This window comes from Caretta caretta, chromosome 7, assembly GCF_965140235.1.
Source record: "Caretta caretta isolate rCarCar2 chromosome 7, rCarCar1.hap1, whole genome shotgun sequence".
Taxonomy (NCBI): domain Eukaryota; kingdom Metazoa; phylum Chordata; order Testudines; family Cheloniidae; genus Caretta; species Caretta caretta.
Genome location: NC_134212.1, coordinates 56,008,607 through 56,026,339, shown reverse-complemented (window position 1 = coordinate 56,026,339; position 17,733 = coordinate 56,008,607). Strand labels below are relative to the sequence as shown.

General features: G+C 49.7%; 1 protein-coding gene across 6 annotated transcripts in view; it reads right to left on the bottom strand.

The window, feature by feature from the left end:
- Nucleotides 1-17,733, bottom strand: part of PAX2 (paired box 2) — a 132,842-nt gene that overhangs the window by 28,373 nt on the left and 86,736 nt on the right. For all 6 annotated transcript variants that reach the window (XM_075130705.1, XM_075130704.1, XM_075130706.1 and 3 more), the window contains exon 8: nucleotides 1,693-1,794. In XM_075130705.1, coding sequence (XP_074986806.1) covers nucleotides 1,693-1,794 — 102 coding nt within the window. The remainder of the gene's footprint in view (nucleotides 1-1,692; nucleotides 1,795-17,733) is intronic.

Below are 17,733 nucleotides of genomic sequence, written 5' to 3'. Positions count from 1 at the left end.
TAGCCTGTTTTTTTCCCCTTACCTTCCTGCTTCCATTCTTTGTTTGGGTGTCTGCATGCTCTGGGTGTCAACTCTGTTGTCATATGAATGAGCTGAATTCCCTTACCCTTGACTTAAGGGTCTCTCTGACTAGCTTCCTCATTGTTGTCAAATGCACATTTTCTAAAGCGGACTGTCCCAGAGCTAGTTTTTGGTATGATCTCTGCAATGGAGATGATGAACTTCATTATACAGTAGTCACTAGTATCGAGTGCCTCAAGGAGAATTACTTCTTAAATAAACTCCTGTGGGTTACTAAGCGTATGTCTACACTGCAGAAAGAGGTGTGTTCTTAATTTGGATTAAAATAGCAGAGAAGGCACGGCAACACTGCTTTAAGCATAAACTGGTTATAAGCTTTAAATATGTGGTTACCTGAATTCACCCATTATGACTGGTTTTTGACTGCTATACATCACCTTTGTGTTCCCCTTGCTCTCGAACCAGCTGGGGGCCAAGCCAGCCCTTGGCACAACTTAGAGCAGGTTTGGGACTGTTCTGAATGATGCTGGCTCTGAACTACTTGGAGATTTCAACACACAGATAGCTGGCAGGGCAAACTTTGCAGCCCCCCTGCGCTGCTGGAGTGGTGCAAAGGGGCTGGAGTGGTGCAAGGGGCTGGAGTGGGAGCCAGAATCTGACCCTATCACTTTTCCTGATCCTATAATCTTACAAGTATATCCCCAGTTATCTTAGAGCAGTGGGTAGTTTGTTAGCCCTAGGCAGAGAAGACTACTACTACTAGCCAGTACCTCTAGGGATATAATCAGGGATTAGTCAATTAAGGGTATTAGAGCTCAGACCTGCACACATTTATTGTCAGTGATAGTGCTCAATGTTGTGAGTAGCCCCAATGACTAGCAGTATGCTCAATAACGTTTACCAGATCAGCCCCTTAGCTAGCTATTCCTGGGGTCTGGGCAGTGGCTAGTTGGCCTTTCTGTGAGCAGCAGGCAGTACAAGTTAGGCATGCATGTGCTGAGTGAAGATATTTATCCCTAGCCAATGGGTAGCAGAGAGCCATTTGTCTCTCGGATGCATGGAGCAGGTAGCTAGATATCCTTATTCTGTGGTTAGTGGCTGTGGATAAGAGCAGTCAGACTGGGGGTGGCTGGTTAGCCCTTGGGTTGTTATAATAAGTAGTTTTCCTTGAACTGTGCTACTTATTCCTGGTATGTGGGCAACGGGTTCTTAGTGAGTCTAGGTTGTAGCACTGTAGCCACCCATGGCTGTGGATATTAAGTTACCATTGGCATCTGGTCCTTAGCTGTCCTGGGCTTGGAAAAAAGATAGCTCGTTACCCTAGGCAGGTGGGTAGTTAATTATTATGAGCCATGAATAGTGGATAATAATTTACATTTAATTTAACAGTTGGAAGTTAACTATGATTGTTAATGAATATTAAGATTAATTAATTACCATAGGTTATAGATAGCTAGTTGCCCTTAGCTGTGATGAATCAGTTTTCATGGGCAGTGGGTAGTGCATTATGTTTGACTGTGAGCCATGGGTAGCAGGCAGGGCTTTAAGGGCAGCAGAGATACTGATGGGAAGGGATTTAGAGCGTTAGCAGAACACTCCAGTGCCTGAGCAGAATGATCAAGGCCTATACACTGGCTAAGCACAACACAAATGCTTTTGTCATTGACTTACCAGGTACCATTCCTGCGAGAGTTGAGGTTGGGTAGCTGCCCTGTCCAGTCGGTGGGACATGGGGTGGGTAACCGGGCAAGGTGGTGCTCGCCATGTCACGACCTGGAGAGAGAAGGAAGTGGGGACAGAGGATGAGCAGTGTCTTGAACTGAGATCCTTCAGCACAGAACTGGTGTCTCCTTTGTCCACACCAAGTGGCCAGGAGCCTCTTGGGCAAACCACTCTGCCTGGGACCTCTGACTTTCCTTTTCATTGGAAGATTTTGTTTTGGAGACCTTGATGCTTTTGAGTCCAAGCTGCAAAGAGGGCACTGAAAAGGAGCCTCTTCAAGGCTCAGAGTTATTCATTTCGTCCCATAGTACACACCGAAGCCTCTTGGGCAGCTTGGATCTATTTAACCTAATCGAAGCAAATCTAAGCTGCATAGGAAGTTCTACCACATTCATCACTGGAGTAGCTGAGCTCCTGCACGTGATGCAGGCAGAGAGAGGTGGCATGGTCCAGTGCCTAGAGCTGTCAGGAGACCTATCTTCCATTCCTAGCTCTGCCACTGTGCATCCTTGGGCAAGTCACTTCACTTCTCTGTGTCTCTGTTTCCCCTCCCACTATTTGTCCGTCTAGGCTATAAGCTCTTTGGGGCAGGGACTATCTCTTCCCACACGTGCACAATACCTAGCACAATGGGGCCCCTCTAGGTGCTGCTGTCATACAAATAAAAAATAGGACCTGGGGTTTTAATTTGATTCCCTCTTTACTTCTGTCACAGATACAAGTTTCACTGGTTCTTTTGCAAGCCCCAGAGTCAGGACGCCTTCCCCTCCAGGGGATGGGCATGGGGATGGGTGCAGGAGGAGAGGGGCATAGGCCAGTAGATGATAGGGGTTTATTTTTCACCACTGAGTAAGTGCAGTTGTGGGGTCCTTGCTTGCTGCCAGAGGCATGTCCTCATTGGTTCGCCTGAAAGCGGGCCAGCAAGAAGGGAATTTTGCTGTGAGTGCTCATTGCATTTAAATGAAGTAAAATCATCTCAGAAGCTGCTGGGAGTTTCAAGCCAAAACCAAAATAAAAATTCCTCTAAATAAATTAAGACAATCCTTTCCCCACAGCTGCTGGGATCTTACTAGCTCAACCTCCTCTGCCACCTACTGAGCCCGCAGCCCACACCAGCCCTCCAGATTCCTCTGCTGAGCTGTAGCTTGCCATGGAGCTTGTGCCGTTGGCTGCTGCCTTGTTAAATCCATTCTCTGTTCTGTTTGGAGATCTGGGTCCCAATTCTCCTTCATCTGTGCCCATGTGAATCAGGACCAGCAACCTCCCCGGAAGTCAACACAGTAGCACTGGTGTATGTAAATGTAAGGAAAACCAGGCCCACTGTTTCAGCTCAGCTTATGGGAGAAGTGAAATCTGTGGACTGGGTCCTGGAACCAGCCTTACACCCGGCACTCAGAGGAAATGAACCCTACTTCCCAGCAGAGGGTGAGTTCTCTCTAGGGTGTGGTGGGTAGAATCAGTGTCACAGCTTTTGGGCTTTGATTAGTGATTGGTGAACCAGACTGGTTAAAATAAGAAGAAATGCAAACCTTGGTCTGTCCCTTGAGAGGGTCCTCACCCATTGCCGTCTCGCCTCACCCTTGATGGTGGGAATTGGTGTGTTGGTTCTGCTGCACTCTGTCCATCCCCCAGAGGTGATGCCTAAGAGTGCATCATGCCATTCTATTCTCTTCTATTCTATAGGTTTTTATCCCACCCTCATCACGGTGGTACCCTAGTGGTACCCTAGTGATTTCCAGTCATGCATTATGACGAGATAACTGGCTCTGTGGATGAGGGGAAAGCAGTGGACGTGTTGTTCCTTGACTTTAGCAAAGCTTTTGACATGGTCTCCCACAGTATTCTTGCCAGCAAGTTAAAGAAGTATGGGCTGGATGAATGGACTTTAAGGTGGATAGAAAGTTGGCTAGATTGTCAGGCTCAACGGGTAGTGATCAATGGCTGCATGTCTAGTTGGCAGCTGGTATCAAGTGGAGTGCCCCAAGGGTTGGTCCTCGGGCCGGTTTTGTTCAATATCTTCATAAATGATCTGGAGGATGGTGTGGATTGCACCCTCAGCAACTTTGCAGATGACACTAAACTGGGAGGAGAGGTAGATACACTGGAGGGTAGGGATAGGATACAGAGGGACCTAGATAAATTAGAGGATTGGGCCAAAAGAAATCTGATGAGGTTCAACAAGGACAAGTGCAGAGTCCTGCACTTAGGACAGAAGAATCCAATGCACCGCTACAGACTAGGGACCGAATGGCTCGGCAGCAGTTCGGCAGAAAAGTACCTAGGGGTCACAGTGGACGAGAAGCTGGATATGAGTCAACAGTGTGCCCTTGTTGCCAAGAAGGCCAATGGCATTTTGGGATATATAAGTAGGGGCATTGCCAGCAGATCGAGGGACATGATTGTTCCCCTCTATTCGATATTGGTGAGGCCTCATCTGGAGTACTGTGTCCACTTTTGGGCCCCACACTACAAGAAGGATGTGGAAAAATTGGAAAACGTTCAGCCGAGGGCAACAAAAATGATTAGGGGACTGGAACACATGACTTATCAGGATAGGCTGAGGGAACTGGGATTGTTTAGTCTGCGGAAGAGAAGACTGATGGGGGATTTGATAGCTGCTTTCAACTACCTGAAAGAAGGTTCCAAAGAGGATGGATCTAGACTGTTCTCAGTGGTAGCTGATGACAGAACGAGGAGTAATGGTCTCAAGTTGCAGTGGGGGAGGTTTAGGTTGGATATTAGGAAAAACTTTTTCACTAGGAGGGTGGTGAAACACTGGAATGTGTTACCTAGGGAGGTGGTGGAATCTCCTTCCTTAGAAGTTTTTAAGGTCAGGCTTGACAAAGCCCTGGCTGGGATGATTTAGTTGGGGATTGGTCCTGCTTTGAGCACGGGGTTGGACTAGATGACCTCCTGAGGTCCCTTCCAACCCTGATATTCTATGATTAAGCAACATAACTAACATCTGTCATGTGTGGGTTGTTCTTTTTTTCATCCTCTCCCTCGGGGGAGAATTGTGTGTACACTGGAGCGTCCAGGCTTCGGACTCACTGGGCTTTCCCAGGCTGAGCAGCCTGGCACATTATAGCAGGTGTCAAGTGGGGAAAAATGTCACTGAAAAATGGTGGAGAACTCTAGGCTTGACATCCCTGTACTAAAATGCTGCCGTGGCAGGTGAAGGACATACACACTGACATTCCTACTCAGATGTGGGCACGCAGGCACATGCACACAAATCACACCAGATCTAGGCACACCCAGATCTAGGTACACCCCCTTCAGATTCACACCCAGATCTAGGCACACTCAGATCTAGGTACACCCCCTTCAGATTCACACCCAGATCTAGGCACACCCAGATCTAGGTACACCCCCTTCAGATTCACACCCAGATCTAGGCACACCCAGATCTAGGTACACCCCCTTCAGATTCACACCCAGATCTAGGCACACCCAGATCTAGGTACACCCCCTTCAGATTCACACCCAGATCTAGGCACACCCAGATCTAGGTACACCCCCTTCAGATTCACATCCAAGTATAGGCATCCCCACCCTCACATTCATACCCAGATGTAAGCACAGCCCCCAGCCTACATTCACACCCAGATGTGGAAAATACAGTGGGAGTTGGACACCTAATTCCCTAAGACTCCTTCAACAGTGCCAACCTGGAAAAAGAAGGTGACAGCTCTCCTCCATCTCGGTCAGTGTGGTGATGCAGACGGTGCCACCATCTTGGCTGTGGTGGAATCAGACCAGATTACACATCAGCATTTCTCCGTGGGTTTCTCTGCTGACATCACATAGGGGCCCTGCTTTACTTTGCTGGGGTTTCACTTGGTTGTAGATTGGTAGAACCTGTGACACTCTGGGGTCACGGGGGATAAAGCTGCCTAGTTCTTTAGATGGTGTTTTGGTTGCCTCTCAAAAAACATCAATGGCCCCATTGAGGAACCTTTTTTCAGGGTGGTGAACACTCACTGACATCAGTGGGACTACTCAAATAAAGAGAACGGCAAGGGGAATAAGGGTTCTGCAGTGGAGCCCTGAGCATGCCCTGCATACAAACTGCTTCCAGTGTCAGTGCGCAAACAGGCTCATCACCTATGTTCCCTGTAAGCTGCACGGCCGCTATGCAGGCAGGGAGAGGCACCCCTCACCCAGCCCAGCCCAGGCTCGCCAGAGCTGCCAGGGAGAGGAGCCCCTCCCTCAGCTTGACCCAGTGCAAGCCTGCAGGAGCTGCCGGGGGCAGGAGCCCATCCACTGGCCCGGCCCAGCCCAGCGCAACCCAGCGCTGCTGGAGCTTCCGGGGAGAGGAGCCCGTCTGCCAACCTAGCCCGGCCCGGCCCAGCCCAACGCCATCAGAGCTGCGGGAGCCTGTTGCCTGGCCCAGCCCAGCCCAGGCCCGCTGGAGCTGCCAGGGAGAGGAGCCCCTTCTCTCCCCCGGCCCGGCCCGGCCCAGACCCGCCAGACCTGCTGGGGAGAGGAGCCCCTCTCCTGGTCTGGCCCAGCCCAGGCCTGCCGGAGCTGCCATGGCCGGGGAGAGGCACCTCTTACCTGGCCCCGAGCTGCTGTGGCGAGAGAAGGCTGGGGGGAGTCCTCTCTCACTGCCACAGCCTCGGGGCAGCCTGCATCCCAAACCCCTCATCCCTGGCCTCACCACAGAGCCCACACCCCCAGCCGGAGCCCGCACCCTCTCCCACACCCCAAACCTCTTCCCCAGCCCTGAACCCCTCACTCCCAGCTGCACCACAGAGCCCGCACCCCCCCCACACACCCCAACCCTCTGTCCCAGACCTGAGCCGCCTCCAGCACCCCAATCATCTCATCCCCAGCCCCACTCCAGAGCCTGCACCCCCAGCCAGAGCCCTCACCCCCACACACCCCAATCTTCTGCCCCAACCCTGAGCCCCCTCCCACACTCTGAACCCCTCAGCCCCACCCCCACCACACATCATCTCCAGACTGGTGCACAGAACAAAATTCATTCTGCACATGGATGTAAAAAAATAGAGGGAACACTGCTCATCATCCACCTGAGCTCACAGGTCAATGACAAAGTCAGATTGCTGTCTGATTTCTGACAAGCCCACATTGCCAGGCCATTCCCGCAACCCAGGAACCTCCTGAGTGATCAAAACGGAGCCCTCGACTCAACTGTGGCTCTGAGCTAGAGAGCGGAACCTTGAGCTTTCTCCCATCTACAGTTCCCTGCCTGGCCTGAAGGCAGAGAGATACTGAAGGAACCTGCATCTCCTGAAACATTTCATCGTGCTCTGCTCCAGAGGTTGCTTGTCCAATGTGCAACTAGAGGAGCATTGCTGGAGATAGCTTGGGCTTGGAGAGACACAGAACTCAGAAGCACCACGAGGCTGCATTAAAGCTTGGACCAAGAGAGCTCACAATACTGTTTTGCTCTCTGGTCTCCTACTGGGAGGTCTTCAAAAGAGCCAGAAAATGAGGAATAGAGATTTTAACAATGCAAACCTTGATGAAAAGGGAGACATTAGAGCAGGGGTGGGCAAACTTTTTGGCCCGAGGGCCACATCGCGGTATGAAACTGTATGGAGGGCTGGGTAGGGAAGGCTGTCCGTCCCCAATCAGCCTGGCCCCCACCCCCTATCTGCCCCCCTCAACCCTCCAACCCATCCAACCCCCCCACTCTTTATCCTCTGACTGCCCCCTCCCGGGACCCCCCGCCCCTAACTGCCTCCCTGGAACCCCACCCCCTATCCAACCACCCCTGCTCCCTGTCCTGTGACTGCCCTGACCCTTATCCACACCCCCGCCCCCTAACCATCCCCCGGGACCCCACCCCCTATCCAACCCCTCCTGTTCCCTGTCCCCTGACTGCCCCCTGGGACCTCCTGCCCCTTATCCAACCCCCGCGCTCCCCACCCCCTTACCATGCAGCTCAGAGCAGCAGGAGCTCGCAGCCCCGCCGGAGCCAGCCGCACTGCTGGTGTGGCTGCAGGGGAGGGGGGACAGCAGGGGAGGGGCCGGAGGCTAGCCTCCCTGGCCAGGAGCTCAAGGGCCAGGCAGGACAGGCCCGTGGGCTGGATGTGGCCCGCGGTCCGTACTTTGCCCACCTGCGCGTTAGAGGGAATAACAACAACATAGGAAGTAGAAGGTAGAGGTGGCACTGTTTGCACTGGGCACTTTCCAAATGCGAGAGGGACGCATAGGAGGGTGCGGGGAGTGGGATGCAAGAAGAGGCAATCAGGAGAGGATGGGGTGTGGGGGGAAGCAGTGCAGGAGGTAGGGATGGGAGAAGGATGCTCTGAAGCTTATGGACTGTCCTTCCTGCTCCTCCATCCTCTCTGTGGGGTCAGGGTGCATGGTGATGTGGTGGCAAAACCCTTTTCCCTAGGAGAAGTCACTGCTGTGTCATCTCAGACCCAAGCTAGGGTTCCTTGGTGGAGTATGGTATATCTCCATTGAGAAACTTCTGAATGGGAAACCCAGATGTGGCAGAAATGGGCCAGGTCAAATTGACCAACAGAGTACTCAGTGAAGACCCAGGTAGAACCTAGTTCTCAGGGAGGTAGGTTACCAGACAGATACCCTGGGCTCCCAATCTAGGTGTCTCTGTCAGGGACTCACCCAGCTCAAAGATCTAAAATGTGGCTATAGCCTCGCACCCATGGTCGTTTGTGCCCTCAAGAATGAGGCAAGTGTCAGAAAATCTGGAAGAGAAGACTGTATGATGGGCTCAGGCCCAATCCAAGTTTGACATGGCAAACCATCTCCCCTCATGTCAATGAATGGAATCACTCTGCCATCATGGCAGGAATTGCCAGGGGCATATAGGTGAGTCAGCTTGGGTGACCTTGGTTTGTACAGTTCGGCATGTGATAGATGGCAAAGTCTTTCAGACTCTCTCATCACCTGGATGGGCCTCATCAACTTCAGGTGCCCGAATCGATGCTAGGTTATAGAGCCTGTCTAAGTGGTGAGAGAGGGGAGAGTTTCTATCTCTGAGTGCTGCTTATTCTGAGTGCACCATACGATCCCCAACATGTCTGCCTCCAGCACATCTGTCTCAAATAGGTTTGCTGGTAGTCAAAAAGGCAAATTTGCTATGTATGGTCTCCTCCAGGGCTCTGGAACCTTTATGGACAGCAAGGAACCCTGAGCACTGGGACCTCTTTGCAATAAGTTTGTCTGCAGTGAGGACACAAGTATATGACACATTTCAGTGCAAAATGACAAATGTGGTGAATTAGTGCCCAGGTACCTGTACCAAGTGCACTGTGGTCAAGCGTGATCACTCCCTACCTTTGTAGCCTGGAGATTTGCATGACAACCCAGCAGCATAGAAGCTGAGCATCTCTCACATAACTGGAGAGAAGCTGCCCTTCCAAACTGGGGTTCAATAACCAACCCAGGACAGATTAGCGTCAGGCATTTGCAGGTCTCTATATCCCAGCGTAGCACAGCAGGCATGGCTGGCACCCAGAAGGAGAGGGGGGCAGAGAGCAGGGCTGGTGGAGGGAATCGTGGGTGGGCAGGAGTGAGGGGTGGTATGGGCAGAGGTTAATCCTGTTTGCACAGCCCCCAGGCACATGGAGTTTTTCCAGTCCCCCCTCTGCTTTATTTCTCTTTTAAAGCATTGAATTTTCAGCTCTAATCCCTTCTAAACCGCAACATTTTTCAGGCGCTCTGTGTAAGTGAAACCATAATCTCTGGTAAAACAGACTGCTTAAGCTGCTGCAGCATTAGGCCAATCTGATCCAGCCCCTGGATTTCCTCTCTGCCCAGCCACCACAGAGAGGATTTCAGCTTGAAAGGCTGACTAAAGCCCTCGCAATGGGAACAACAGCACCAGGCCTTGCCTTGCAAAGCTGGGTAGGGTTAAGGGACCAGAAGCTATTTGTCCCAGTGTTTTGAGGTGGTTAAAGCCCCTGCCAGACTTGCAGTGGAGATGATCCCAGACCCCACTTGCACACATCAGGGCTTAGGAAGAAAAATTCCTCACACCTTTCAAAGGCAGCACCTCGTACTCAATGGAGGGGGATATAGGGGTGGAGAGCAACACGGCATGGGCAACAGGGATGCAGATATACCAAAGACCTTCCTCTGGTGGGCAAAGAGTGAATCATCAGAGGGCCAAAGATGAGCATCTGTCTGTCACTCTACACTAGGAAATTGCATAGTTGTAACTCCACTGGTGGACAACACATACACACGTCTACCACCATGTTATCTAACCATGTCCTGAGTAAAAGCACCTATGTTTGTCTGCAAGATAGCTTTCCCCATTTCTACCACTGGTAGAGCTACCCAGGTAGTGAAGTACAGCTACTCAGTGTGCCATGTAGACAAGATTGATCAATCGATCCCATCCTCCTAAGAATCTCTCTCTCTCTCTCTCTCTCTCTCACACACACACACACACCCAAGCACCTAGAAGAGACACCCATTTTTCATTTTAACCCATCCCAAATTTCAGTTGCAGATTCAGTCTGGATCGTCGGCCCTTTCCATTGATTTTCACTGTAGCTCTTTAATGTTGTGGTATTTCAGGTAAAGGAAGGCAGACCTCTCCCCACATCTCCCCCCACGCACACACATCCTGGCAGTGGCATCAGTCTGACGCCGTGGTGCTGCAACACGCTGGCTTGTCTCTTTCTCACTGGGAGGGGTGTCCCTCGATAAGATTGCATTAGGGAATCCCGGCGGTATCTGTCAATGTCTTATTACTATGGAAATTGACCAGCAATTGAATCAGAAATGGAACAGCTTGTGACCCCTCCGAAGAAGTGGAGAGCTTCATCCTAGGCTCCCTACACATTGTAAAGGGCACTCAGTGTCCTGATGCTGCCCAGAGTCATGTTGGGGAAAGTTTTGGGGGGCCAGGGTGTGAGGGGGTGTAGCTACTAGGACACTCATCTGTGACAGAACAGCAGAGAACTAAATATCTTCCCCACTTTCAGTGCTTCTCTCCCCCCTGCACTGGCTGAGTTATGGCTGTTTTCCTTCCCTCCTAACACTCTCTTCTGTTATCCTGGAGGGCAGGCGGAATTGGTGATCTCTGGCCTAAATTCCCCCCGCGATTTTGGCCAGACAGCGAGAGGAAGATTCACAGCTTTGGGTTCCTTCGGAGACTCATCTCGGCATTTATTGCCCTCTCTGTGGCTGATGGGGGAGTGGGGGAAGCGGGTTGGTTTTCAGGAGGGATAAGCTGCTTGTTTTTCAGTGCTGATTTCCTGGAGGACAAACTAGCTGCATTCAGGGTTTCTTTTCTTTACACAAAACAAGGAAGGGAATTCCTGGATGGCATGTCCCCACTCAAGGGGTCACTAGGCACACCCTTTTAATGCACTCCTGTACACTGTCTTACCAATATTTATGAGTCCCTCAGCATTTCCCTGGTCTATCTAACGTCCTTATCTGGCCCCCATTCCTATTGTATTTGAGCACTTCCTGATCTTTAGTGCATTTATCCTCATACTGCCCCTGTGAGGTAGGGAGCACTATTATCAGCTATTATGATAGCTGTTGACTGACTCTGATGTAAAATAGATTGGTGGGTCCATGTCACAGAACTGAGGCACAAAGAGGCTAAGTAACTCACCCAAGGTCACACAGGAAATCTGTAGCAGTGCAGATCTTGAACCCAGCTCTCACAAGTCCTATGCTAATGCCCTAACCATCGAACCAGCCTTCTTCCCCATGGCAACTCCCCCTCACTTAGAACAGATTGTCCAGTGCAAACTGGCAGGGCCAGATCCTGAGTTGCTGTAAATTGGTGAAATTCCACCAAAGTCAACAGAGCTGTGCCAATTTCCATAGTCAGGATCTGGCTCCAGAGGTCTTATGAGTCCTGCAGGTGTGACATACTGTATCTCGCACTGTGGCTGTTTCCACTCCTCATTCCTTGACCTTCCTTTTGTTATGCTCCAGCTAAAAATCATACTGTATTTAAAACTCTCTCCCCCTTTCCCTGTGTTGCTAACATTCCCTTGGTTATAACAATGGAAAGGATGCGAAGACCCTAATCTGCTTTTCAGGGCCACTGCTCTTGCTTTCTGTTTGCACTGCACTCTGGGTGGACAGCGGACCGTGCAAAGCTAGTTTCTGTTTCTGCTCCGATTCATTCACCATTTTCCAAGCCTTAGCCCAATGCTGTCCTTTGAGTTCTCAGCAGTGCAGGGAATTGCTGAAATACATATGCAAAGGAACAACCCCAAACCTGGTTTTTCTTGAAAGTCAAAGCTGTTGTGATTTTATTGATGTTTATATCAGGTTTTGTAATGCCCTTGCACCTTCCTTTTTAAAACTGTATTTTACAAAATCTACATTTTTGGGGTCGAAAATAGCTCTATAAATAAACTGACATGTTATCTCCACCTCCTCACCTGCTGGAAAAATTGAGGCTCTGTAGTCCTCAAATACAGTACAGCATGAAGCTTCCAGTATATTGGGTGGATGCATGCATTCTGTCAGAACACGCTTAACGTTAATCAACTGGTGTAGCCCCATTGAAGTCAAGTCTACATGGCTCTAGGAACATTTATCTGCAGATACAACTGTTAAAACCTGGACAACGAATGATGTGCCTGGTAAATTTGGCAAACGCATTAATTCAGTGCAGCCTCATTTGTTGACTCCTAGTTCATTGGGATGTTGCATTCACATGAGAATATTCACATGCTTAAAGTGAAGCATGTGTTTAAGTGCTCTGCTGCACTGGGGCTTAAATGTGGCCAACTAAATGAAGGTGCCTTCAAAGTATGCTCAGAAATACTGTCAGAGCAGGAGACATGTCAGTTTCCAGTATACTCCAGGGCCATCCTAGGCATGTGCAGTCTTTCCTCTGTAGAGATATTCTTCTATTGATACTGAGGCACAATGAATTTTCCTGGAGAGTCCCTCCCCAATTCTACACTGATGAGAGAAGGCCAGAGCCTTCCACACACTATCCAGCTCTCTGAAAGCATGCAGGAGCAGCTCCCACTCTACTGGCAGATGGCCTGCCTGAATATAGCCCAGGTTGGTGGAGCTGAAAACTCACTGCCATTTAATGATAGCTGTTGTCTGACTTTGATGTAAAATACATTGGTGGGTCCATGTCACAGAAATCGCCATCACAAGAGGCGCTCATTGGCAGCCTCTTAAGAAAAGCCTAGGACTGAGGGGGCATGGGGACTACATAATCTTCTTTCCTAGAGGTGGCCCCTTGTGTTCAGGGTTGAGGCACAATTGCAAGGTCGTACCTGCACTGAGGCCAAACAGATCTAGGAATGTCAATTCACTCTATCTCTAGCACCAAACTAACTTAAATATTAATTTAAATGTGGCATCATTTCTTGCAGGTGCAGCCACATCCAGCTTTTCATGCCCATCTGCCTTTCACGCTCATTCAAGCCTGAGATTCACTAAGTCCTTCCTCTTCAAAATCCTTGTCTATTCCCTCCTCTGTGCCTTCACAATTATCCTCAATGAACCTTCCCCTGAAAGCTTGGAACTAGCTCCTCTGATTCCTGTCCTCTCCCTGCTATTGCTAAGCTGTCTGGCCAACCATCACCTTGGGCCATTTGGTCCTGGAAGTCATTGAGCGGAGTGATGCCTTTTGCTTTCCCACCTCTTCTGATAAGATAAGGAGATAACATCTCTCCTGGTGCTGGAAAGTCACTCCTTGTCTGCAGACGTGCCGTGAGATCTATTGCTATCGTCTGATCCCAAATAGAGAAGGAGCTTACGCTACATCTTGGCTCTCCAAAATCTAAACAGGTATCTTGGAAGGATACAGTTGCGGATATTCATCCTCAATGCAGTTTTCCCTTTCCTCCTTAATCTGCACTGGCTCTTTGCACTTGACCTAATTTGACATATTTCCATGCTGCAGTCTGTCCTTTCTAACAGAAAGTATCTCCATTCTGCTGGAAGAGCAGAATCATTCCCAGTAACAAGTGATCTTCTCAGGGCTTGCAGCAGCACCATGTGTATTTGTCATTTGCCTCTTGGTGACTGCCATTCAGTGGAGGCACTGGGTATGCAGGACTGAGCGTTTGGTGTAAGAAGTTCCAGTCAAGAGAGTGACCTGTAAAAGCTCAAAGGTCTGTCTTTCTCCAGCCTTTGCCATCTATGAAGCAAATTCCTAACTACCAGCAGTTAACTGCAGAGGAACTCAATCCCTGAGCAGAATTGTTCCCTAGAGTCAGTGGTTACAGTAGATTGGAGCAAGAGGGGAATTCTCACCAACCCAAGCAAGGAGCAGGGGAGGTTGCTTCTATCCCAAGCCAGGGAGAGGAGGGGGAGTGTTCTGCCTCATTTTAATCCCTGTCTCAAGTTCTTTGTTCAGTCCACCAAAGCACTGGGGCTCTCACCGTGCCACTGGAGAGATTATTTTTAACTGGAGTTCACTGTTAAACTGTTTCACTGCAGCTTGCTTGAGTGGCAAAGACAGCAGCTGAAGGTGTTTGCTATAGAGGAGGTCACCATTGCAACAGGTGGTGAATTCTATTTTCTTAAATGTGGACCATCACAAGCACATTGCTGTGCTTCCAGGAACTAGTTCAAATGCATGTGGTTTTGCTCCAGAAAGGAACAGGATCAGGTTCTTTATTACACTCATTCCATCCTTTCTCCATGAGGAAATCCTCTTTCCCTTTCCTCTGATGCACAAGGTCTTGAGGAAGGTGAGACTTTAGGGCACTTGCACATTTCTGGTAGCCTCTGCTTGGGCACATCATGGGTTAGTTCTCAGGCCTTGACACTCTGGATGCTATTTGTTCCTCTAAGGTCAGGCCTTCTTTCTCAGGGAGAGAGAAGGGTTTTCCATGAGAGCCCTGGCACTTGGTGGCTTTGCTGGTGAGAACCATGATGTGAAGACTATCCTGCTTCTGTCCATACATGCTAACCAGATCACTGCAGTATCTCGGAATCCTCCATGTCAGAAGACAAATGGAGGTGCTTTTCCATTTCAGTTGATCACAACGTGTTTTAAAGTACCTGTTTGCCCCTTTGCTTGGATCATAGCTTAGTCTGGACTGCAGGTGGCTGCAGTTAAGGTTCATTTAGCTGATACTGCACCTTTCTAGGAGCGAACTGAGGGAAATTTTTTATTTTCCTTGCCTACAGACAAACTTTTCTCAAAGGGCCATCTTCAGATACAACCTCCTGCGAAATAGAATGTTCTCAAATAAGCTTGCAAGCCAATTGTGAGTGTTCACTGGGTTTTATTTTCCTCAAGATTGGCCTTCTCACACCTCCTGATGGCTATCCTGTTGGTTAACCCTCCTTGATTGAACTGAAGGACCTCCATCCTGATACCAAGCTATTACTGAAAGCCACTTGAGAATTCCATCTCATTATTCTCTTCTGTTCTCAGGTGCATATTCCAAAAGGGGAGACTTTCCTCCATATGGTGGATGTAAAGGAGGGCTCTTAATTTTTGTTTTGGTAGAACTAGAGCCTTTTTAAGCCTCCTTATTTCATTGAAAAGTTCCACATCCCATTACCAGCACTCCTGGAAACATGCAGCTTTCCTCTGCTCCCTTCTGTGTGATAACTACTTGTCAGTTTCCAAGAATGGGGATCTGTGAAGCCCCTGATGATGGATGAGAACAACCTGCTGAAGTTTTTTGGGTTTACATTCCCCCTCCAGGTGCACACTCATCTCTTCTCCCTGCCTACTGGCTTTTAGAATTGTTGCTTCTGGGTTGGTAGTTACAAAGAAGGGAGACAGGCTGTCCTTGCACCCATGGTCTCAACTCCTCCATCCACATGCATTGAGACCCAAAACTTGGGTTAGGCTCCAACTATGTTATCAATCCCATGAATAGTGTACAACCCCATGGAGGACAATATTCTTATTGGTTGTCACCCACAGGTAAAGAACTTTCTGTACCATTTCACTTTGGCTGCTCCTGAGTTATTATTTCTCAGACTTTTGGGGTGCTGCACTCCTATAGAAGTCTATGGGAACTGCAAGCCCTGAGCACCTCTGAAAATCAGCTCACACTGTATATATTGTCGCATTAGTGTTGCTCTTTGCTTTCCCAGTACTACATACCCTCCCCACTCACATGTCTATGGGGACTATCAAAACACACAGAAGGGCCAAAATGACCAAGGGACGTGATGGATTCTCCATCACTTGAAGTCTTTAAATCAAGATGGGAATTCTTGCTAAAATAAATGCTCTAGCTCAGTCACAAGATATGGGCTGGATGCAGGGATCACTGGGAAACATTCTCTGGCCTATGTTATGCAGGAGGTCAGACTAAATGATCAAAAATGTCCCTTCTGGCCTTGAAATCTAAAGAAATTGGCACATGTGGGTGGCTCAACATTAGGCACCTTACTTCCTAGTTAGGTCAGGGGCCCAATTTTCAGAGGTGCTGAGCACCTGCAGCTCCTACTGGCTTCAATGTAAAACACCTCTAAAAATCAGTCCTCGCTCTTTCTTAGGTTCTCAGATATGGCTGCAGCTGCCTAACTTGAGGCCCCCAAGCTTGGCCTTGGTTTCTGAGAAAGCAGTTCGGTTCCCAAGGATCTGGGATTTGCCCCAAGTTTCATCTCCCGAGCACTCAGCTCGCTGGCATGAAGGAGCCTGCCCTATCCCCCTACGCACGCAGGAGATGAGCTGAAGGAAATGTGGCTGCTAGCGGTTCTGAGGCCATCCTCTGGCACCTGGGGGACAGCAGCAGCACACTACACAACTGCACAGCATCAGCTTGGGAAGGAAACGGCCAGCCGATGTTCCAGAGGAAGCGTAAGGGTGGTCCACCCACTCCACTGTGAACCAATGACATCAGGTGGTGACTCTTCAGGAGGTGACGGGGCAAACAGATCATCAAAGGTGTTCCAGATTCACTGTTTGGAGGTTAGTCCTCAGTGTTGGCCGTGCTAAGCAAGGTTCTGCCTTTTGTAACCACACCACTGCAGCTGCTCTTGGAATATGCACTGGGATATGCTGCTAGTGCTCTTGGCAGATTCTTCCCTTCATGGTGGGGAGGTCCCTGTCTTCTTTGCTTCCAATAACATCATGTAGTGTCGGTGACCAGTGGCCCTGACTTTCAGCACCACACACTTCCCTTTGCTCTCAGTATTTCCCTAGAGCACTCTGTGGATCAAGGAGCCCACTGGTGAACCACACCTCCCAATCCGATTTCACAGACAGAAAAGACACTATCAACCCCTGCCAAAGTAAAGCCACTCACCATATTATTCTTTCTGGAGACTTCAGAGAGAGCCCTTCCTTCTGGCCCAAGCTGGCTGGAGCCCCTGGAGAGCCTCTCCCCCCATCCAGCCCCCTCCTAAACTGGCCAGAGCTTGGACAATAGGCAGGACTCTACAGTCTCAGAGTGTAGCATGTCCAGTGTTCAGAGGCATCGTCCTTTCCACAAGCTGAGATGGCGGGCTCCTGGGAGTCAGAGAGACCCCCAACAGTACAGAAGAAAAGGGTCCCTTAGGTATGGGTGACCTCAAAGCCCCTTTATCTCATCTCCCAGCCTTATAAGACTTGGCCCTCATCCTAGCGCTCAGTTGTGATGGTCATCCCCACGCAACACACTGGTAAACTGAGACACTGAAACATCACATGACTTGCCCAATGTTACACACCAAGAGTGAAATTCTGGCTCCACTGAAGTCAATGGCAAAACTGCAGCGGGGCCAGAATTTCAGTCCAAGTTAGAAACAGCCAGGAACAGAACGCAGTTTTCCTAAGTCCCAGTCCAGTGCTGCATCCACTATGTCACACTGCCTCCTCCAAGCACCCTGAGCAGCCAAAGCCCTGAACTTCAGGCAGGCACATCCAGTGTCCCTTTACTGGAGGGGAACCTGCTTTGCCACAGAGTACCCCTCATGGTCCTGCCCCCCCATAGCTCTTGGCCAGTGGATGATCAGGAAGTGATGCGCCGCTCCTCACCTTGACAGCCCCTCCAGAAAACTCTGCCTGTCCCCATAACAAACACATTGTGAACCATTCATCTTTAATGGCTTATGCAAATCAGGGGGGACATCAACTCAATGACG